The following is a 23,234-nucleotide window of genomic DNA, read 5'->3' as shown; positions in this document are numbered from 1 at the left end:
TTAAGTGCAGAGATGAAACCAGGTTATCTTTCAATCCCAGTAATAGGAGTTGCAATACATAACCTTTATTCAAAACCTTAACTTTTTTTTTTTTTGTGAGTGCACATTGTTTGTGATTCTGATATAGAAATATTTTCCTCAGCACTAAGAGAAGGCAAATTGCAGTGGTAAGAAAAAGTTGCACTGTGGCTACGTGGCCTCATGGAATGCTTTGTGTCTCTTACTGTGGTGCTGTACTGGGGCATGTGGAAACCCCCCTGCTCTGCTGTGCGTTGCCTTCACGTCAGAGCACCTTGTGGGGGTCTTGGCAGGAAGCTTCCCTGGGATTCAGCTCCCGTTCTGGCAGTGTGCCCTTGCAGCAAAGGCATCTGCAGTGCTCTCCTGGGCTGCGTTACCAAACCACTGCCAGCTCCTCCAGGAGGGGACCCTTCCTCCAGGAGGGGACCCTTCCTCCAGGAGGGGACCCTTCCTCCAGGAGGGGACCCTTCCTCCAGGAGGGGACCCTTCCTCCAGGAGGGGACCCTTCCTCCAGGAGGGGACCCTTCCCCTTGGCTCTGCGCTGCCAAGGCCAGGCCTGGGGTGGCTGTTCAGTGCTGGCTCCTCAGTACAGGAGAGACGTGATGTGTTGGAGAGAGTGGGGCCCAGAGGCACAGAGGTGGTGAAGGCAGTGGGGCAGCTTAGCCTGCAGAGGGGAAGGCTTGGGGGGATCTTTATTTTTAATACATGCAGAAACCAACTACTATGAGGGAGGGTGCAAAGAAGGTGGAGCCAGGCTCTTTTCAGTGCTGTCCAGAGGCACTAGAGAAACAGTGGGCACAGAATGGAACGCAGAGGGTCCTTTCTTCCCCACTTATTCGCTGGGAGGTTGCCCCTAGAGGTCGTGGACTCTCTGTCCTTGGAGTTATTCAAAAGCCACCCAGCTCTGGGTAACCCTGCTTGAACAGTGAGGGCTGGCCAAGGGTGACCTCTGGACATTCCTTCCAACCTTAACCATCCCATGACTCTTCTGACCCGATAGCATGACTCTTGTGCCAACCCTGGTGAAGCTATTCCCTCGTTTTTAAGAGTCTAGGTGAGTTCTCGTCTATGAACTGCTCTGGTCTGCTAATTTATGGAGCATCTAATTGTGTCCAAAAGAAGTGATGATAAAACTACCATACTTCTTAAAGACCCTTCTCTAAGACACCAGCGTGGTTTAAAAATTGGTTAAGAAAATTGTTCAATTGCTGTTACTCCTTCTCTACTCCACTGTCATAGTGTTTGTGGAACATTGGAAGCAAATAAACATAACATTTCTAGCTCAAAATCCCTATGGACGGGTTACATATTTTTGCTGTTAATTGAACAAGATGTACTTGTAGCTGTCCATAGCTCTGCTTTAATCTAGCTGAATTGTTTGTGTTCAGTGAGGCTTCCAGAATGAAATCACTGCAAAGTTGCCACAGTATAGTATGGATGTTGCTGCTAGTGCTTTTATGCTATATTGTGATCTTATCTTGTAATACTTTGAAATTTTCACCCTGCAGACATTAATGCTGTAAAGCTTTCCTTATTTACACAGTATTTACCATATTTAGAAGGTAAATTAACTCACCTGTATTTGGTGAGATGTTAATGAACTGTTAAAAGCTTCCAATACTAGCCGTGGTCTGGTTTTTGCAGCAGTAGTAGCCCAGCTGCCTGGTCAGTTGTTTTCAGCTGGATGATGCTGTAGCTGCCTCTGTCTGCCCTGGAAATCTTTGGTTTGGTGCCTGCAAGCAGCAAGGGCCCTGTGACACGTCGTGGGTGGAGGGATAGACACAACCAGAACACCGTGGGTCATGCAGGTCTTCAGCTGCTCCGGTCTGTGTAACTTCAAGGTTCAGCTCTGTTCTCTGTGTTCCATTGTTCTTTTCTCACCTGAATAGTTTCTCACTGGACATTCCCAGGAAGGTTTCATGACAATAAAATCTGTTCTTGCCACCCAATGAACCTTGGAATACCTTTGGAAATAGAATGAGGTTAATGGAGGAGGTAACACTTTATTCTTACTACAATCAAGAGGCTCCTTTGTCTCAGTTAAATATTTACAGCCCACGTTCTATAATTCAACAGGAAAAGGTTAGAGAATTCAGGCGTTAGACTGTTTTGCTGTAGTACTTCTAAGATTCAGCACATGACAGAAATGATTTTAGCTTCTAAAATACTGCTTTATTTATGAACTGTCCCTGTCAGGGACGTTAATTTGCACTTTGCTCACAGTGCAAAAGCTGCCAGGCCAGCTGTTGGATGCTGAAGCAACCTATTTATACTTAGACCTCCAGAGCAGAAACTTTTCCCGTTTGGACACACTTAAGATTTAATTTGCCTCATCAGTTTTTGTGTGGGGTCACAACTGTGGACTGTTCAGCTTCAAGTGATGACTGAAGTTGGGTTTTATTTGCATTTCTTTAAGAAATAATTTCCCTTCCGATTTAGGAAGTGACTTGTGTTTTCATTTCAGCTGTTCCCCAGCACTTGGGATGGCAGCTCAGAGCTAGTAAATGCCGTAGATGTGTGTTTGTAGCCGTCACTCCACTTAAATGACAGATCCTTCCTAACATGTAATAGGCTGCCCACTGTGTCTGACTAATAATTGTTAATGTGATCCTCTGTTGAAGCAGAGAAAAGCTGCAGCCAGCAGTTTGAAATGTGTGTGCACATACTGCTAATCCAGCCTTTGTGTACGTACTGGTGTTGAGTGGTGTAAAATTTACTTGATGTGTAAGCAGTCATGGTTTTCAGTAAAAGAAAGGAAAAGCAGGCTTCGGGTTTTTTCCTAGTGCTCGCAGGAGGGACTTGTTACGAACACGAACATTGGGATGCTATCAGAAGTGACTGCAGTAGGAGACTAGAAGTAATAGTAATATCAATGTAATAAGTCAAAATAGTTCTTTATCAGCTGGACATGCAAGAAAACCCAAACATACTTCTGTTCTACCCTTTCCAGCTTCAGGTTTCTAAGAGGAGTCCAAAACCTGTAGCAGAGACTAGCTTTACTTCACTCAGAGATCACAACAAAGCCTATTGTGGACCTGGAATATACATTAGGAACAGGTGGGACACAATAGCTGTATCACCTGAATGTAGGGACTTTTTATTGTCTAGCTTCTTCTTCAACTTTTTAAAATTTGCTCTTAATTTGACATTGCAGTTGGTGAAATTTTCAGTAATTTTAAAACTAGAGACTTTTTTTTGGGAATACCACAGATGAGCCACGCTTGCTCCAAAGACAAGGACAGCGAAGGCAACAGACCATAAAATGCCAGGCTGACGTGGATAAAAGTGTTATCATGCATTGCATGTGTGAGTTAAGCAGTTCTGAAATGCTGTGCTCTGGGCACATATGGTGGGAGCTGTGTAATCAAGTTGTTATGCCTGGGTAGAGATTGCTTAGCAGAGGAATGATGGATGATTGCAAATACGCTGCTGCCTAATAATCCATGCAGCTGTTGAAGGACTCGTGTTGCTCTCACTTGTACCTGGCACACACAGCCCCACCTCCCAGCCCTCCTCTGTCACTGCTGCTCTGGCTACTCGCTGAGGAATGCTGTGGGAGACAGCAAATCGTGCTTAGAACTTCAGTTTGCTGTAAGACGCCACAGGATGGGACAAACGAGCTGTAAATGACTACGGCAGATATCAGCCAAAAGTGAAGCACTTTTATTTATTGTTTGTTTTAAGCATTGCTTCAAATGGGTTTCAAACAACATTTTTTTGCTGAATCTTCCCCAGTTAGTGAGTCTGCCCTTCCACAGAGTCATGAGGGCACCCAAATGTGAAAATAGCAACTTCTGGGAGAGATTAATGTTTTTTATGTGCCATTTATTATGTGTCGGAATGTCAGCGGTTGACTCTCAAAAGGATAATTATTTCATTACCAAATGTAAAAATTATAAACAGGAAATCATTTAAACTGTCTGTCAAAGGGCTTCAGTGTCCATTAACTCTGCAAACCTGCTGTGTCTAAGAGCTGCTGTATCTGAAGGGCATGTAGGGAAACAGAGCTCAGTAACAAACACCAGCAAATCTCCTGCCCTTTGTGGCACTGATTAATTTGGTTTCAAGTCCTTCAGTAGAGTATCTTTCAATATCCCCTTTTGTGTGGAGATGATCTGACTGCTCTGTTGGAAACCTTTGCATCTGTGAAGAAGAGTTCTGAAGAGGCCCTGAACTTGCGTTGAGGAGGACTGGGGTGGCTGTGCTGTACTGAAATGAGATTCTGTCTGATGCTGGCCAAGAGGATTGGTTCAAATAGCTCGTGCAGTTGGGTAAGTTCTTGTATATGGTAGCTTCTGTATCCGTTGTCTGCAGCAGGTAGTGTAGTTTGTAACCTGCTGACAGACTGAATATAGTTAGGAACAGGGATAGCTCACTAGTTAGCATAATAAGATCAGTCCCTAGGATATTAAAAATACTGGTTTGCACTATGTTTTGGTTAGTGGCAGCCCAAAGCTTTGTTATGGGGTTAAGTTTGCTCATCTTCCACCTTTTACTAATAGCATGGTCTTCTCAAAACCCAGGAAATGGGGGAGTTGAGTCATTCCAATATACATATGGCTTTGACCCACTGTTAACAATGCTTTTTACCCTACACAGTCTTATTCTGTATGGGGGAATGATTCATTTGTTGGTTGCTTTGAATGGAGTATTGTTCATTTGTGGGTATTTTTAATTGCAGAGTTTAAATATCCAGGCTTATTTTCAAGTTCCCAGCTCCCTGGATATCAGCTCCCAGTGCCATGATCTCAGGCTGTGTTGGAGGGACAACTCTCCTGTTTTGTGCGTCCTGACATGAAGGCACATCCAGATGTGCTCTGGATTCAGTGTCATTATTCTTCCCACTCCATACAACACCTCAAAACTTTCACCTCTGTTTTTTCTTGGTCCCTTGTAGTCTTTTCCTAAATTATTAAAATAATGATCAGGCCGTCTCCTGTTATGGAATGGAGATCACCACTTCAGGGAACCTGTTCCAGTGTTTGACTACCCTCAAGTAAAAATGAAAAATTTCAAGGGAATATTGAGAAGGTCATATATTCATTGCTGACAGTAATACATACCCTGAATATTCACTTTGTCCTCTTCTGTTTCCCTAATTTGGTAAAGCAAAGTTATCCTCATTTTTTCAAAGCTGTTCTCTTCAGTTAGAGCATTTTCTCTTGCACAGAAACATCTGATGGCTGCTGTGCTAATTACTGTTGTCGTTCAATGGTTGTAATGTCCTAAGATTTGGAAAAAAGACCATGGCAGTGAGGGAATGGAAGCTGTCAGGCCATGAACCCAGTAATGTAAAGGCTACCAACCATAACATTTTACTTTGTGAATCAAAGAATCAAGTCCTACTTTTGTTGGATTATAAAATGTTATTTTTATGGGATAGAAAATAATAAAAAAGCCAGGTTGTTTAGTATCTCAAATCTGTTTGTACTAATGACACTTCTATCTGTATCTTTAATATTGCTATTAAATGGGCCTTAATTAAATAAAATGCTCTGTGATTTATTAAAATAGCCTGTAATAGCTCAATGTGCTTATACCTTCTTGAAATTCCCAAAACACGTTGTGCTAATGCAGCTAATGGCAAGTCCATCACTGCACCACCTGTCTGTTTGTGATTTGCAAGGCCTATTAAGCCTATTTATCATTGAGCTGATATGAGACAGAGAAGAAAGAATGAGGTTGGAATAATTTTCATAGAGGAAAATGGTGAAAGGAAATGGGCAAGGTGAAGTAATTCTTAAAAAAAGTGCAAAACTTGTTAAGTCACAGTTCTCTAGTCCTTTAAATTAGAGTGTTTCCCAAGAGTTTGATCAAAGAGGCAATTTTAATGGGTTTCTGAAGAAAAAATACCAGGGCAGGCTCTTTGAGGGTACCCTGCCAGACATCCTTCCCTTTGCAGTCTGAGAGCCAAAGGGAAGACTTGGAATTTACCCAAGTTCTGACTTACACACAGTGAGTATCTGTTTTGCATAACTTTTGTCTCCCCAAAAGTGTGACTCTGTTGTAGATTTTAGTTTAATTTAGAGTTTACTTTCCTCTAGGATAACACCTGAGGTTTATAAGCAATTTCCACAGTGGTCTAGGCTACGTATTTAATTCTATACTTACCAGCAGTCAACTGAAAATGTAAATATAAAAAAATAGGCTTGTATACACACACAGCAGAAAGCAAAGTAGCTCATAATCTACAGAGGTAAGCAGAAATTACAGAATGCTATAAAATCTTATTAAAAATGATTTACTGTTCCAGTAGCTTTATCTGGGAGAGGGAATGGGGAGCTGTAATTGTCCTTCAGTTGCACAGATCACATTGGAAACATTATTTAATATTTATGTGCCAGAATGGTTTTATTTCAGTCCTGCCTTATCTGAACGATATTTTTTTTATCAGCTTCTATCTCTACATTTGAAGTAAAAATGTGCCTTATCTTTAATAGCAGCAGAACACTTACAGTAGTGCTTTTCTTAAAAACAACCAACCCTAAAACTTGAGCATTGCCATAGCCTCCCTGGCAGGAAGCACAGTAAGACACAGTTTTCTGAGGACACCAAGTGTGGTGACCCAGAGCAGCAAAGTGCCTGGGGATGAACTTTATTGCAGTATCTGTAAGTCCAGTGTGAATAAAAGGGGTGACTTTCCAAATGTGCCAACCTCCTGAGCTGCTAATGCAGATCACTAAAGACCAAGGATTGAGAAGCACCTGTGGCCTTCAGAACTCTGCTTGAATTGCTGTAAGAATTCATCAGGGTAAGAAGCAAGAGCAGAATAGCAGATTTCCCCCCATTGTTTCTCAATTTTTGAAGCTTAGAAAGTTACTTTTCCATCCCCAGGAACATTTCACCCTGGTAATGATTAGAGTCTATGTGATTCCACTCAGAAACTGTTGAGGCAGTAATGTGAGGAGAACAGGGAGCATTAAGTGGTTGTTAGGTTGAAACAAAATCTTCTGAGCTACTAAGAGATAATTAGGCTTTCAGTGGGGAAAGAAAAATATAATTTAAAGGCCTTTACTCAACTTGGTTTTTCCTGAAGTGTTTACCTAACATCTGTTCTCCTAAGGGACTCCCTTCTGAATTATTCAGTTCCACAGTACAACATAGACTCCTACCCAGGGGCCTGAAATACTCGGAGAAAAACTTGAAATAATAATCCAACTGTCTCATATTCTGTGTAATGCAGCAATTGCCTCCAAATTGCTCTTGCTAACTCAGGCCCCAGTGCCCTTTCAGCAGCATCACTTTATTGCAGGAGATGTGTGTGAAATGGCACCAGTTTGAGCGAGGGGTGTCCGGCCCTGGCTCTGGTGGTGCCAGGGGGAGCAATGCTTTTAGCTGCAGGGTGAACGAGGGGGCACTGAAGGGGCTGGCAAACCATCAAATGGCCCCTTGGGAAGAAATGCTTTAACAAGAGGGAGATTTAAAAAAAAAAAAAAAACGTATTAAGAATTGTGCTAAAATACTGGCTGAAGGGTAATCCCAGCTGCACTCAAGCTGACCTTGTTAATTTTCCTGGTTCTTAGAGAAAGAAGCATGAAGCCTGAAAGAAATTTCTCACTAATTCTTTTGTTTGAAGGGTAGTGAGACAATCTGCTTAATTATTTTTGGCAGTTGAGATAAGTCTGTTTTTCAAACACTTGTCATAGTAACTAATATTCTGTTAGAGTAATTGCTTTTTCTGTAGGTACACCTCTCTATTCAGTGCTTTTGTATTGTTTTTATTATAAATCCTGCAGGGAATTTTTCTCTCTGCCAAACCATTTTATATCCTTGGCTTACATTCCACCTATATCATTTTTGCCAGATTTCACTGTATTAGTCTCTGTCAACCACCATAATATAAGAGGGATGTGTAAGACTTTGTTTGTTTTTTGAATTATCACCAAAAATATTCCATTTAGAAACATAAAAAAACAAAACAAAAAAAAGAGATTGGCATTGGAATACATTTCTTCAGCCTATTAAATCCTTCTCATCTCTGCATTGCCAAAGCCAGGGAGATTTTCATTCCAGCTGTCATTTCTACAGACCTCGGGCCACTGTGGTGAGTGATGCTGCCAGCACTGTTCCCTAGGCAGCCACCGAAGTACACTGCTCATTATGCACTGATAATTCCACAGGGATGTTTTTTATTTCCCCTCAGGCCAACAGTAAGCTGCTTTGGAAAATACATAGGCGGTATTCCTTTAAAAAGAACAAGTGCCTGTCTTTCAGAGGAAACACCATGGGAAATTACAGAAAAGATTGATTTTCCTTTTGAGGAAACCATCTTGCAGAAGTGCCACTGGGTGCAGTCATTTGCATGGGTAAGATTTACTGTTTGCAGTTCAGTGCCAGAACCTTCTAAATGCACAAATCATCAGTCAGTGTGGTGCCATTGCCTTGGCCACAGCCAGCCTGTGTGTTTTAGGTATCCTGCTTGGAGTGATCTGTTCCTTCTGCAGTGGAGATCTGCTGAATCATAAGGTCCCGTGATCTCTTTTTGCACCTTCCAGCACAAGTCTTAATTCTGGTAGAAACTTGGCCATGGACTTTCTGACCAGATAAAAACTGGTTTAGGGAGTGCCACCTATGTTGAATGAATGCCCTATTTTAAAAGCACTCTGAAGAGCAAAGAAAGCTTTTTGTGCTGTTAAAAGCAAAGCGCACCCAGCGTTCAGAACACTGTCAAAAATGGAATATTGCATTTTTATACCGATTGAAGTAGACAGTTAAGAGTAGCTTTTCACAGAACAAATGTAATTTCTTGACTTGCTCCATGTTTTTCTATGCTGAAAGGGAAGTTAGAGTTTTGTGCATAAGTGAGTCACTTAGACTTAACAACAATAAAGGTTCTTGGTACATATGGATAACAAGTTTAGAAAGGCTTTTCCATGATTTGATTGTACCTGAATCATAACTTCTGTATAATTATTGTATATTTATCTCTTCCTGAAGGCTTTTCTTCAGAAAGTGTTCAGTAAGAATAGTCTCAGCTTGATTTCTATTATAGTAAATATATATATATATGTAAGTAAATATATATCTGCTGTTCTGTTACCAAAAAAAAAGTCAGTATAATGCCTAAGAACTCCACGTACCTCGGGATTTTATTCAGGTATAATATTCTACATGGGTGATACATTTCAGAAGAAATAGCTTCTCTTCAGACATATTTGTTTTAAGGAAATATTATTCTGTTCTACCTCAGAAAGAAATCCACTTCTTTCCAGCCAGTGTGTTGAAGCTGGAAAAAGTTCATTTGCAACACCTGGACAGAGACAAAGAATAAATTTGACTTAAAAAAATAAATCTTGAACACAGGTGAAAGTAGGAAATGTAAGATTTTTTTTTTTTAAAGTCTGACAATTAAAATTCAAAAGAGATTTAAAGGGTTTAGTTAATAACTATGAAATCAGGTTCTCTAAACTTTTCAACCCTTTTCAATCCTCATCCTCAGCAGCAGATTTGGCTGTGCCATTCTGCAGAGGGGAATTTTGTGTATCCAGCTGACTCCTCAGAGCAGTGGGTTTTTAAGCTTTCTCAATTTAGGGCAACTAACTTGGGTTTGATCCTAAATTCATCCTGTATTTCATCAGCATTTAAAACAAATGGATGCTACAGTAGTGTGTGATGCTCAAATAAAGAAATGACAGCATTTGCTCTCTTGAAGTCTTCTGCTTTCAAAATGGACTTGGCCAGAAAAAAAAAGCAGAAAGGTTATAATAGCCTAATAGCCTAATAAAACTTCCAGTGTACTCTGCAAGTATAGATTGCTGAAGAATTATGTATTTTTTTTCTCCTTTTACTCTGCATGTAGTTGCTCTGAAAACCTAGTAAGAACTCTGTGAGTTATTTAGGGAAAGCTAGGGGTATTTAGGAAGATTAGAGAAATGCAGAGCACCATGGTCACTAGGTCACCAAAAAGGAGAGTGAGGAGAATTTGTAAATCTCTTCAGAAACACAGCTGTGCTGGTGGAAAATACTGGACTGGAGAAGAGGGTATGAATTAAAAAATCTTCTCCCAGTATATTATAGCAGTATATTCCGTCTGCAGGCTTCTGCTTGCAGGACACTCCTGCTGTCTGAGCAAGGGGACAAAGCGGTGCAGGGGCTCAAGTGTCACCAGAAAGTGCCTTCTGCTCGAGGACATTTAGTGTCCAGGGCAGGGGCTGAGTTTCACAGATGTGTTTCAGGGCTGCAGCTGGATTAGATAGGGGTGGGTGGATGCTCCTGGAGCAAGCTGGCCTTCGGGCATGGAAGGGCCAGCCCTGTTCCAGCTTACCATGGAAGTGTTCCACCAAGGGGACAAAACCATGCAACTTCGGAGTGGTTTCTGCTCAGTACAGTCCTTTTGGTGTGTTAGTATACAGCTGAATCCTTGTACACCTGGAAAAACTGCTACAGTTCACATGTCTAATCGTGCATGGTCAGTTACTGCAAAAAATACTCAACTATGCCTCCAATTAATTTGAATATTTCAGACACAGCCATTTTTCCCTTCTGATTTGCAGCTGCATTTCACGAAGGAAAAGCTTGAAAAACTCATCCAATATGTTAGAGACTGATTTCATAAATCGCAGTAGCAACTTCATATAAAATAAATGCCCTATATGAATTACAATTTCAACCAAGAACCAGAGTTTCCTTAATAATCCTTAACTCCAGCCCACATGAGTTTCCATCCTGAGTAGTTTTTCTGGTCCCCTCAATTATACAAAGTAGAAAAGCTGTGTTCGTCTATCAGGTTTTAGCTAAATTGCTAAGAGTAGCTAAGCTAGCTTTGAATTATTTAGATTGCCTACCCAATGCTTCTGCAGAAACCTGGAATGTCTCAGCCACCGAACACCAATTCCTGATTCTCCAGGGAAGATCCCTTTGCCCCATGTTTACAGCTTTTCTTATCTAGCAATGGCAACTGGAAAGACCAGGTGCTTTTAGTAAGCCATTTCCTAGAAAGTGTGTCTATCTAAGTTTTTTCCTAGTTTTTTTCATGATTTTTTACTTGAGAGTGATTGGAAATGTTTTAGTTTTTCTTCGTCTCAGGAACACACTCATGTCTAAAAAGAGTAGGTAGAATCGCACAAGCAGATTCTGTGTACTTTACTAGAAAATCCACAATCTCAGCAAGATACTTAGGGGAGGGACTATGGATTTTTCTTCTTCATTTTGAATACTTTAAATTACTTTTTTGTAAATAAAAAAAAATCTTGAAAATTTTATTTTATGAAGCACATAAGAAGTTAAGAGGTGTTTTTCCCAGAAAACTAAGTCTTTGACTTATAATTTAAAAAATGTAACTCGCTTATCTTTCAGTAAAGGAAATAAAAACCTACTTGACAATGCATAAAATGATTCTTCATTTAAAATTACATCTGGATTTTAGTGGCTTAGCTAAAAGCTTGATTTTGTGCACTATTAAAAGTGATTCTCTAAGTTTTATTTGGGAATTTCAGCTACTTAAATTCTACAGTAGAAAATATTTTATCTAGTAGATTCTGGCCCTGTAAAGTCTAGTCATTTTAAAAGACAGTATGAATTGGCTACCACATTTTTTCTTTTACTCTTGGCAATGGGATCAATAAGAAATCTGATCACTACTACTTGTTACTTTATATACAGAAGTGTTACACATTTTAAAGTTTTAGAGAAGAAAAGTGATATGATTTAATGCACAAAACATCTGCTGTCTAAAACTTCCTATATAATATTGGATATATATTTTTCTATATTTTAATTTCTTAGACTGAAGTCTTGATTAAAATGGTTTCATTTTTGCTAAGGCTTGGAGAGAAAATACCAGGTACTTCTTTGGTTCATGCTTTTTGGGGGTTTTTTTCAGGGATTACATTTCTGCCAGGCCAAGGGTGATCATCTGGGAAAGAAATCTGTCTCATTTTTAAAAATCTGAGTTCTAGCTTGCCTTTTGTAAAACCACAGGGCAATCTGCTTTTCAGATCCAATCACGTGTACCCAATGTGAACTTTCAAGCAGTCATAAAAATGCAGAGCAATTATCTTGATTTCAGTGGTGTCTGTAGCACTCCAGGACACTCACGTGGAGGAAGTCATTCCAAGGCAGGTATTTCTGAAGAACAGACACACACTGTTTTCAGATTAAAGCATGAAAATGGAAGTTTCTTTCATTTTTTTAATCTGCAAAGCTTTCTTGTTTAAAACCCTTTTGGCTTACGTACAGAAGTAAATCCTGCGGGTTTATATATGCTTAGATTATGTTGTTAAAGGATGCTATTTTTGTGAAACCAACTAATCTGCAATTACCCTCTATGTAAAAGCATGAGGAACCACAATAATGGCTGTAAAGTAATGGCAGGTACTTTTCTTTGTCTCCTTTGGTCGATGCCTGGTTGGGGTAACAGACCAATTCATAGGTAGCAGATGGTGCAGAAAAGCTGAGCTATTCAGGGATCCACATAATAACTCTGAGTCCTTAAAGAGAAAAGTGAGAGCATGGTTCCTCTGTGCACAATCACCCCACCAAGGACAGTGTTTTGCAGCCTACAGTGGAGAGGGGACAGTTCCCCTAATTTGTGCTAAGCAGACTTTGTCCAGGAGTCGGTTCCTTACAGGGCTCTTGATGATTGTGAGATAGATGCTCTTGTTTTTAATATATCCTCTTAAAAGCTTTCAGAAATAGGCACTTAGGTTTCAAGCACCAGGAGCAGGGCTTAGTCAAAGTCTGCTGATCTTCACAGTAATTTGTTAAGTTTTTATTCATAGTATTTATGTACACAGAATTGCTGTGCTTTGTGAGCTCTTCATTCACTTCCACAGAAAAATTGCTGTAAAAGATGGGATTGGGAGTGTCATCATACATCTGATTTGCCAAGTGAAAACACAGTGGATACTTTTATTAGTATAAAAGTAGGGAGGTGGGAAGAGGATTTTTATTTTTGAGGTTCATCGATTAACTACAAGTCTGTCAGAGGCAGTTATCCTATTTTAAGAAAATTATTGAGTCAACAGGAAGCAGTGCCACCATAAGGTTTTAAGTTTACAGATTTAACTCTGTGATCCATTCTTATACTGGTGGGCACCGGCATGTATTGTCTTGTTGTCTTTGACACATTCTGGTATCTGCTACTATGAGGGGGTTTTTATATTTTCAAAGCCTAAGGCTAGTAAAGCAGGATACTTCCTGCAATATGTTGATTACAATTGGATGTGGTGTATAGATAAAAAATCTTTATTATTGGCTGTCTTGCCCTTCTTTCTGTCCCTGCTCAGTACAATTTTTTGGAAGATAAACTTAAGGAAGATTGACTGTCAAGTGCAAGAAAATGTACATTTCTTTTTCAATGTACTGAAATACCAGCTTCTGTTGCCTTTGGAATCAAATATCCTTATATGCTTAGAAGCTGGCGTGTGAGAGTAAGTTTTTCTTCAGTTCTGCCAATGATACTGACTTTATATTTAGGTAATTGTATCTGTAAATTCATTTCATTACTTCTGTAAAAATTGGATTTATTGGAGATGGTTCCTGGTAAACTGGGATAAAGTATGTTGGAGTGCCTTACAAGTTATTTTTGGAACAGGGCAAAGTGTAGCCATGGAAAAAAAAAAATTAATTGTTTTATATATGTGCCAAGAAATTATTATATGCTTCAACTGAACTTATCCTGGATGTTGTGGTCTGGATACTTGATTCCCTTTGAGGAATCAACAGCCTGGACCAAATAAGTGGAATTACTCCTGCTGGTGTTATAGAGATACAACAACATCTGAATGGCTGAGAAATTACTTGTTAAATATTAGAATAATAAATCTATTTTAAGTCAAGATCTCAAGATGAATGGTAAAGGTCGGATATGGAAGGAGATACATTTTGTGGGGTTTTCTCATTTTGTGTGTATGCGTAGATAAAGTTTACATTTTATTTTTCAAGGCTGATGCCATATTTGACCAATTTCCACTACATCTTTAGCATGTACAGTTTGTGGGACAGCCTGGTTTGTTAGTGCTTAGGAAGTCCTTAAAGCTGCATACATAAAGAGGGGCTGCTTCAAATAAGGAGCTCATGTAAGGAATGCAGAGTTGAGGCGTGCTGTATGGAAGTGGCAGTGCCAGGGCCCTTGGACATGCTTTCAATATCTGTACCCTGTAGGGCACCTTTGCAATGGCAAGAGAGACTTTACTGTAACTGAATTTTCTTTGCTCCTTTTTCTGTCATACTTAAAAATGCCATTTTCTTCATCTCAAGTAACAGTTGAAGAGACAGAGGCATGAAATTGACTGCAGTGTAAAGTGAGGTAGAATGAATATAAACTTCTATCCACTAATGCAGTCCTGAGTATGAAGTGCTTTCTGAACTGGTGGAAGCCAGTAAAGGCTGACACTACTGGCGCAGTTACCATGGAAGTGGCATCATTATCATACTGGCTTCTGAGTTTTGGTGGGTTTTAATAGGCTAAAAAAAAAAGTCTGATATGTAGTGCCCTTCTCACTGCCTTTGGGAAACAAATTATTTGGTAAATTAAAAATTAGTTGTTTGTAGTGTTCCCATAGAAACAGGGCTATTCCAAAGATTTTGCGGCCACAGTTCTGGAAGAAATTTCAGTACCACATCCCACTTACAGTTACACACAGTGAGCTGGCATAGAAAAATACCCATGGAAGTATTGTAAAAAGGTCTCTTCAGCAAAATAACTTTAAATTAGAGACAGTACCACTTCCCAATTTGCTCTTAAATACTTCTCAAACAAATCCAGCGACTGAGACTCTTCAAAGCAAACTAAGAAGTGTATCTAAGCTAATTCAGATCTTGACCAGTATCTGCCTCCATCCGAATGCTCACGAATATTGAACGGACAAAACGTGATCTAAAGTCCTGTGGATTCCTGCTGGAAGCCAAAATAATTGTTTTCCGGTAGCCTTAGTTGGCCATATTGGAAGCAGTGAAGTATTGATTACCCGAGGGCTTACCCACATGTGAGGTTCATGGACAGCAGCTGAGCATATGGATTTGCAGCCAGATCCTCTTGGATACCCACAAATGTGGATTATCAAATAATTTTTTACATATAAGTTAGAAAGTCCTTGGAAATGAAGGTAAATTGCTTTGTATGTAATGCATACAGTAGTACCAGCACAGGGAGTTAGTGAGATGTAAATTCACACCCCAGTGTAATGTGTCCTAATTTCTCCAAACCCTAGGGCCATCTTGTCCCTGAATGAGAGCACCCAGATAGAGGTTTAAATGCATTTATTAAGGTTTCTAATTGTCCTGTTGAATAACCTAAAGCATTTCTGCCTTGTTGGAGAATGAGCTACTTAATCATGGAGGCTGCACAGGTTCAGTCTGGATCTGGGCTTTGGGTTTGGTTTTTTTTGCTAGAACCTTTTACTCTATTTGGCAGAACATTGGAACACAGACTCTTCCTTGACTTTGAAAGGGGTATTTTGAAGTAATATTTCCAATGTTGGACAGCAAATAGTTCTACTTAAATAAATACAAATGGAAGTTAATTTTAGTGTGGACTGGTATAAACAAAAATTCAGTGTGATCTGTAACCATACATTCCCCCCTACCCCCCTACCCTTTACCTGTTCTGCCTGGGCTTTCAGATGGGAGGTTGCACACCTGTGCCAGCAGCCAGTCTGGGAATAGCAGTTGGGAATGTGTACTGGTGTGTTGTTTCTCGCTGACTCCCATTTGTTACCGGCCCAGTCTAACTATGTCATTGTAAGCTAACTCTTCTTTTGATTATGAGCAGTGTTGAAGTAGTACAATTCTGCATTTAACTAAAAGCTTTTAGCAAAACAGCTGTTTCTTCACTGTGGAGTTTTGTTAGTGTAGGCTTTTGTCTCTGATTAAAATATGCCTTTGCACATGTGCAGCCATGTTGGGGTGACAGCAGCTGTTACCCTACGATGTTTTGTGACACAGACAGTGAATTAAGCTGAAAGCAGCAAGCTTTTTTGTGTTCTTCTGTTGCGGTAAAACATCTGGATGTTGTATGAAAAGAGGGGACCTCCTCTCTGACACTTTCCTGTCAAGCCATACTTCCTCACTACTACGTCCCCAGGAAACTATTTAATGCTAAGAAAAGTTTTTGGAAGAAAAGAAAAAGAGCCTCAAATACAAAGATTTAAGCCTGGTGTACATGTGATGTTGAAGTTGGGGGCTCTTCGTATGAATATCACAGAATTACATATATCAATTCCTGTATTAAAAAAAATGCTGTTTTAGCAGATTACAGTGCCACAAACATGTCAATCTTGGCATAGTTTTACTACCTAAACTAGCCTGCAGTATAGTGAGATGATTATCTGGGCTTTGGGTTCTGTTGGTGTGTTTTTCATGAGTAGGCCAAGCTGTTTGTAGTTGATACCTAATCACTGTGATTTCCCTTCTGCAGAAAAGTGGCTTCAGGTGCTGTGGGCAGCCCTACCATTCTACAGACTCTGTTAGCAGCAGGGCAGGGAAGTTTTTAAAATTAGAAGCTTGACGTGTTTCTGCTACTGGGGCTGCTGCGCTTGAGACTTGGTTATGGTTTGCTGCGAGGAAAAAAACCCTAAAAAATAAAAAACGTTCAAGATGCCTTTTGCACAGAACTGAGACCCAGCCCTGCCCTTCCTCCGCCGCTGGACGGGAGCACACAGAGCAAGGGGGGAGGCTGTCAGGTGCCTCCGCTGCACAAAGCCCCAGGTGGGAGCGATTTTGCCCTCAGGGCCCTGGCGGCAGGAGCGGGGCCGGCTCAGGGGCGCTGCCGGGGGGCCTCGGCCCGGGCCCCTGGCACACGACGCTGAGCCCGCAGGGCCGGCGGCCGCCGCCGATGCTCCGGCCGCTGCCTCCGCCCGCCATTGGCCGTGCGCAGCCCTCCCCCATTCCCCTCCCCTCCCGGAGCGGCGGGAGCCGGGCGGCGGGGTTCGGGCGCACCCCGGCAGCGGCGGGAGCCGCGGGGAGCCGGGCGGCGGGGCTCGGGCGCTCCCGGGGAGAGCGCTCCCGGCCGGCGGCGCCGGGGCCGGGCCGGACCGGGGCCGCCCCCGCCGGCGGCTGAGGTTGAGCCGCGCCCGCGCGCTGCGGCCCCGCAGCCTCCCCCGCCCCGCGCCTGCAGCGGGGACAGGAGGCGGCGGCGGCGGCCGCCCCTCGCCCGCCGTGCCCCGGCCGGGGCCGCGCGGGTCGTCCCGGGCGCAGGGCGGCTCCTCCTCCATGCGCCGCGGCCGCCCGCAGCGCCCGGCTGCCCCGCGGAGCGCGGAGGCGGCGCGGGGCGGCGCGGAGGATGCCGGCGGGCGGAGGGGCCCCCGGCGGGGCGCGCTCCCTCAGCCCCACCGCGCTGTCCCGCAGCCTGTCCCGCCTGCGCGAGCAGCGCGCCCGCTCGCGGGCCATGCTGGCCCTGGGGGTCACGCAGATGGTGCTCGGCTGCCTCATCGTGGCCGTCAGCTTCGCCGCCCTGGCGCTCACCACCTCGGCCCGCGTCCGCCACTCCTGCCCCTTCTGGGCCGGCTTCTCGGTGAGTCGGGGGGCGCGGGAGGGGGCGGGCGGGAGCGCCGCCGGCGCCTGGGGGACGCGCGGCCGCCCGACAGGTGGGACGCGGGCGGCGATTGCGGGCCTCGGCGCCCTCCCCGTGCCGAGGCGGGCAGGTGAGCTCCTGGCTCGGCCGCGCCGTGCTCTGCGCGGATACCGCGCTTCCCCCGGCCCGGCAGCAGCGCCGTGGCACTTCCACCTCGCCTGAGGAAGGGCTGGGCAAGGTGGATTGTGTTGTATCAACAACGTCGGGTGAAAGTTGGGATGACGAATGAGCCTGTGGCGCTGCCTCAGCCGCCGGTGCCCGTTCCATCGGCGCTGACTTGGGCTCACCTTGAGACGCGGCCGCCGCTCGGGGTCTGGCGCGGTTGCAAATTCAGCCGCGAGCCGTGTGGTGCTGGAGGTGACCGCGGTCGGGATTTAAGGTACGCGCACGGCACGGAAGAGTTGTGCCGAGGAGAGCCGGAGTGCGCGGGAGGGCTGGAAAGGCCGTAGCTTTGGGACACCCGAGAGCCCTGCCCCAAGGGAGGCTGCTGGTCTGAGGGAAAAGCTTGTTTGTTCTGAACGCAAATCGGAGTCCTCCTGATTCCTTTGTGATATCCTTGTTTACTTTCCATTGTGTCCTGCTAGCACCAACTTAAAACAAATTTAAGAACTAAAAAAACCCACCCAAAAGACCCCCACAAACAAAAAGGGTTGCTAGTCTGATTCAGGTGATTCAGGTGGTCTCATTTAGTGCTGATCATCATGAGTGGCTGCATCTGTGTGTGGGTGCAGCACGCACATGGACACATTAGGATAATACTGCTTCATGAAAGCTTTTCTCATAAGCAGTGAAATGGGGCTTGACATTTATGAGGGCACTGGTAACAGACTCTGTGTTATTGGTGAAGATTTGCTCCGTTTAATTTAATGCATTACTGGTTTCAATTATGTCTCTTCAGCTCTTTTAACGGACCAGAGAGTTTTCAACTTCAAACATGCTCGTTAGAACAGTTAGATAAAATATTTTGGGTTATTTAGTTCTAAGCATGTGGTGGAAAATGGTGTAGTTTTTAAAAGAAACTATTCATTAATTAAAACTATTAATTAATTTAAACTATTTAATTTGTTCTTATACAGAAAATATTTTTTTTCCTGAGTCCTTCAGAGCAGAAGAGTAGTTCTGGATTAATTATTTAGATATCTTGCTTGATTTTGTTGTATTTTATTCAAGTTTTGAAAAGAAATATGAGTTTACACTAATAGCATTGATGTTGTAATAGTAGTTCTATTGAATCTCTACAAGATAATATGCAATTATTTGTTGTGACGAGGTGTGAGTTTTAGGTTCAGAATCTGGCTGCTTACATATTAATATGCTACCAAACCAACACAGCTTGGGTAGCCTTTGTTTCTTACCTTACCAGAGTGAGCAGCAGGATGCATAACTGCTTGTGCATTCCAGCAAGAACAACTTTTTCAGTAGTACCTTTTCCCCCACCTCCCATGTTGTGTGTGCAGACGCTTCTGGTGGTTTTCGTTATGCTCCAAGGCAGACAGGCTGCTTTTCTTGCTGTGGATGCCTTCTACTCTTCTCTCTGTGCAGTGTATTTCACAGAAAATGTGTTTCCCTCTTAGATTTCATGTATGTTAGTTGCTCACCAGAGACACCGAACCCGTGATTCCAGCCTGTGGTACAATGGGTGGAAGGCTCAGAGAACTGTGAGACTGTTGACTGGAAAGAATTATGTTCCTGTGTTATCAGAATGAGGCAGGTGTACATTGTTTCCTAAACTAAGAGTTTACTTTTTAAATTCTGCCTTATAAATGATCTGTCTGAGCATTAGAATAAACTTAGTTTCCTCCTGTTATCCTTACCTTTAAGTCTCAAGAACTAAGATAAAATAGAGCAGGTTTTGAAGTATGATGAGCCCTAAAGAATTTTCTGAAGTTAGCTGATTACACGGCCTTTTCTAAAAGCCCTTTGAGGTATTTAATGAACTTAACGAACACTAGATGCATCATCACTCACAGCTGAAAAAGGCTTCTGTGGAAGAGTAACAGTCTTTAGCTTGCTTCTGTAAAATACAATTAAAGAAATAATTACAGGTGGGTTTAAGTGACTTGAGAGAAAAATAATGGAACTATATCCTTCCCCTCTTTATTTGGTGCCAAAATCAGACACATTCACTGCCTTCACTACTTCCCCCTCACTTCTTTGAAGTAAATAACTGAGGCATTTGATATTAAAGTAGCAATTCTGAATTTATTTTTTTGTGTGTGTGTTTATGTGATATGCTGTAGTTTTTAGTCATTAGAAATGCACATCCTAAGAGAGGGTAGTCTTGGCATTGGTACTTTTCAGCAGTTTTTGACACCAAATGCCTTGTCAATATAAATGAAGGCTGCAAAAATTTGGTAAGAGCCTTTCAAATGTTTCTGAAAATAATTTCCTAGTGTTTTTAACAGTCTAGCTGATTGAAAAAAAGTTAAAAATTAGATCAGGCTGCATATTAGATTCACAGAAAGTTCTGTAATCAAATGCAAGGAAAGATTCTGATTTCTCACTTTCTTTATGAAATCCAATCACATGACCATAAAAGTGAGAGCTTATTTAAAGAACAAGGCACCATAATTTCCATAAAACTTTGAAGAGTTCAGAGCTAATTTAAGTATCATCCCATACCTTAAACAATTTATCTTTCATACCATCGTATTAGGAAGATAAAAAGTATCTTCATATATTTTGTATTAAGACATTTTTAAGGTAATGAATCAGAGTCAACCTCACACTGAGCAGAAGGAAATTTGAGGCTTAGATAAGCAGGTACTGGTTAATTCTCTGCATAGGCAGCAGTTATTGGCAAGAGCTTGCAGTCTGTGTGCTGAAATGCTTGGCAGCTTGTTCCCATTGCAGCTTCCTGAGAAAATGGTGATTTCTTCTTCCCATTCTCTCAACTGGGTAAAAGAAATTATTTTTTCATATAAGGGAGATGAGCGTGAGTGTCTTTGACTCTGTTAAGAGGATCAAGAACAGAGTACCAGTCTCATTTTAACCATGGAAGGATAGGTCTCAAAATTAAGCTGTTCTGGGAGATCACTGGAAGTATAAGCAGTGACAAGGTAATTTGCCTCTCCTGTAGGTCCGTAGTTGCTTGAATATGAGAAAATGTTTTGTACCCCCTTTGCCCTTTAGAATGCAAACCACATGCCAGTTTGTAGTGTGGTGGTTCTGTACGTGCCCAGATTGAAGGAAATGCTTCTGCCCGGTGTGCCTGATGTTGATGGTTCCTCTCAGTGTTGGGGCCGTAGCAAACCACAGGCTGATGGAGCTGTGATTGTGTGACTGCAAAAGCAAAACTCACCGTGTGAAGTAATTTCATGAAATTATTTAGAATTTTGCAGGAAGATGTTTATCTTGCCACCCCATCTTGATCCCAGCAATTTAAGAAAATTACCATGCTTAGTTAGAGACCAGAGTTCTCTCTAGCAGAGAAAAGTATTAATAAAATAGTAGAATAAATCATAAGAATTACCCAGGTTTCTAGAATTACTCTGGCTTTAGAGATCTTAGCATGTACTTGCTGTTTATTCTTCTATCTTCTTTTTTATGTATAGTTACTGGACAGTCATGTTCTTGTGTAGAAGTGTGTTGCTGGAAGATCTTGTCCTGCCTTTCCTTTTTATTAAGTTTCTTCACAATTGTGCCTCTTTTCATCCATATCCCATGTTCAGAGCAGATAATTCTTCTGGCTTGAAAACATCTTTAATGTAGAATGTTCTCAAGGTTCATGACATATGTGGTTTTTTATGTTCTTTGAAAAAGAAACAGAAGTATAGAGAGACTGTTGGTGTGAACTCAAACCCAACTTTTCTTTTATGGAAAATGGGAAATAGGTTATATACGTCTATGTTATTAACTGAGAAAGCTGAATGTAGGAGCCTTTTCTGTATACTTCTATAACATTGTACAAAATAGGTTTAAAAGCTTCAGGTGATGCTTAAAGGAGTTGACTTTCAAAAACTTCCACTTGTCTGTGACTCTGGCTGTTCCTTACGCACAGCAGGTTGTTCTGTGTAGGCATGTTCCTATACAGAATCATTGCGGAAGTCAAGGATGACAATGATTTGTTAGAAATTGTGTTTTTCTCTACTCAGTTTCAGCTAAAGGGGTTTTTTCCCCTTCCTCCTTTCCCCTGTTCTGTCCTCTTTTGGTATTTTCCATTATTGCCTGTGGATAGTCAGGAGGAATAGAGTGATTGGCTGTAGCTTGGGGCAAGGAACTTCAGTTTGCATGAGAAGCCTCTTGCCCACAGTGGGACTGTGAAAGAAAAGCGAATCTCCTTGAGAGAAAGTAAACTTACTGCTCCTGTTGTGTGATACAGTGTTCACTGAACTGGGACAACCTGTAACACATTTATTTATTTGTCTTGGAGATGATAATTTCACGTCTAGGACAAGAAAGGGCAGCTTTCTTTTCCACCTGCTGTAGGTATAAATAAAACTCTAACTCTGTGGTTATCAGGTTGCCTTTCACAAAATGTCACTGTACTTCTGGGTGTCCTCTATGAGAGCTTTAGATACTCCCTGAGAATATGAGAACCCATAATATGGGTTGTTTGGTTGAGTACTCCTGGTTAGCACACACAGCCTGAGAGCTCAGCCTGAAACTTTCTTGGAGGAAGCACTGTTTGGGTGAGAGTGTGTGACCAGGTGCCTTCTCTGCAGAGGATTGTTCTAATAGCAGATTTCAAATCCGTGGACTCATAGCTATGATGATTAGTTTATTATGGACAAATTGTTATTATGTGAAGTTTGCTGCTGGTTCAGACAATGTTCTATATCTCTAAATATTCACTTCCAGACTTCTTTTGGAGGAGTTTGTATTGCTGGTTTGGGAATTGGGTAGGTAAATTTCCACACAGAAAAAGTTTTTGGGAGACTTATCAGATCTCTAATGCAGATTATCAAATAGTCAGGCCCAGGGAACAAACAAAACTGATTTTTCTATGTGGCTGTTGAAGATCTTATGTCATTCCTGAAAGATGATGCACCCACACACAGGAATGCACACACTGATTACTTTGCTCCTTGCTTCAATTTGATGAAATTTAGAACACCAGGAAATGGATCACTTCAAAAATCTTACAAGTGACTTGGTAATCTTTTGCCTCTTCAAAGTCTGGCTAATAAGTCATGGTAAGTTTTTGTCGGTGTGATAGTCACAAACTAAAAGCAGCTCAGTGGGATGATACATTTGTGAAAGTAGTACTGTCACGTTCCTCAGTTAGGAATTGTAAGATGCAGACGCAGTTTTAGTTACAAATCAGGGAACTTTCAGTTATACATGCTTGCAAAAGAATTACACTAACTGATTCTTTGAGACTGTTACTGTTTCCTGCTGTACCCTTTATTAACTACCATCCCTGGATTTTTTCTGACTTCTTTTTGGGTTTTCTAACACTTTGGGCACATCTTTTCTTTCCTTTGCAAGTTTGTCAGAGCTTTGAAATGTGAGCAGTCTGCGGAAGGAAGTCAACTGTCTGGACCTTTGTGTCTCAGGAAGCCTGCTAGGGATGTGTGTTGCTGGTACACAGAGCTGGTAAAAAAATCAATGTCCCCTGCCCAGGCTTGCTTCTCATCTTCAAAAAATGCGTGAGGATTGCGATGGATCCTGTCTAGGGGACAGATCATTATTAATTTTATTAACATTCTTGATTTGTACATCCTGACAATATTGTGTGACAGACAAAAAACCCAAAACCATC

The 23,234-nt window shown here is 42.0% G+C and overlaps 1 protein-coding gene across 3 annotated transcripts in view; it reads left to right on the top strand.

Moving 5' to 3' along the window:
• The first annotated feature begins 17,317 nt into the window (after nucleotides 1–17,317).
• Nucleotides 17,318–23,234, top strand: part of ENTREP2 (endosomal transmembrane epsin interactor 2) — an 88,233-nt gene continuing 82,316 nt past the window's right edge. For 2 of the 3 annotated variants that reach the window (XM_040076999.2, XM_040076998.2), the window contains exon 1: nucleotides 17,318–17,470. In XM_040076999.2, the coding sequence (XP_039932933.1) occupies nucleotides 17,345–17,470 (126 nt within the window). In that variant the 5' untranslated portion in view covers nucleotides 17,318–17,344. The remainder of the gene's footprint in view (nucleotides 17,471–23,234) is intronic. The other variant, XM_040076997.2, reaches the window with a different exon arrangement.

The sequence above is a fragment of the Hirundo rustica genome, chromosome 13 (assembly GCF_015227805.2).
Source record: "Hirundo rustica isolate bHirRus1 chromosome 13, bHirRus1.pri.v3, whole genome shotgun sequence".
NCBI lineage: Eukaryota > Metazoa > Chordata > Aves > Passeriformes > Hirundinidae > Hirundo > Hirundo rustica.
Note: the sequence above shows the minus strand (reverse complement) of the source record. Positions and strands in the feature narration are given on the sequence as shown.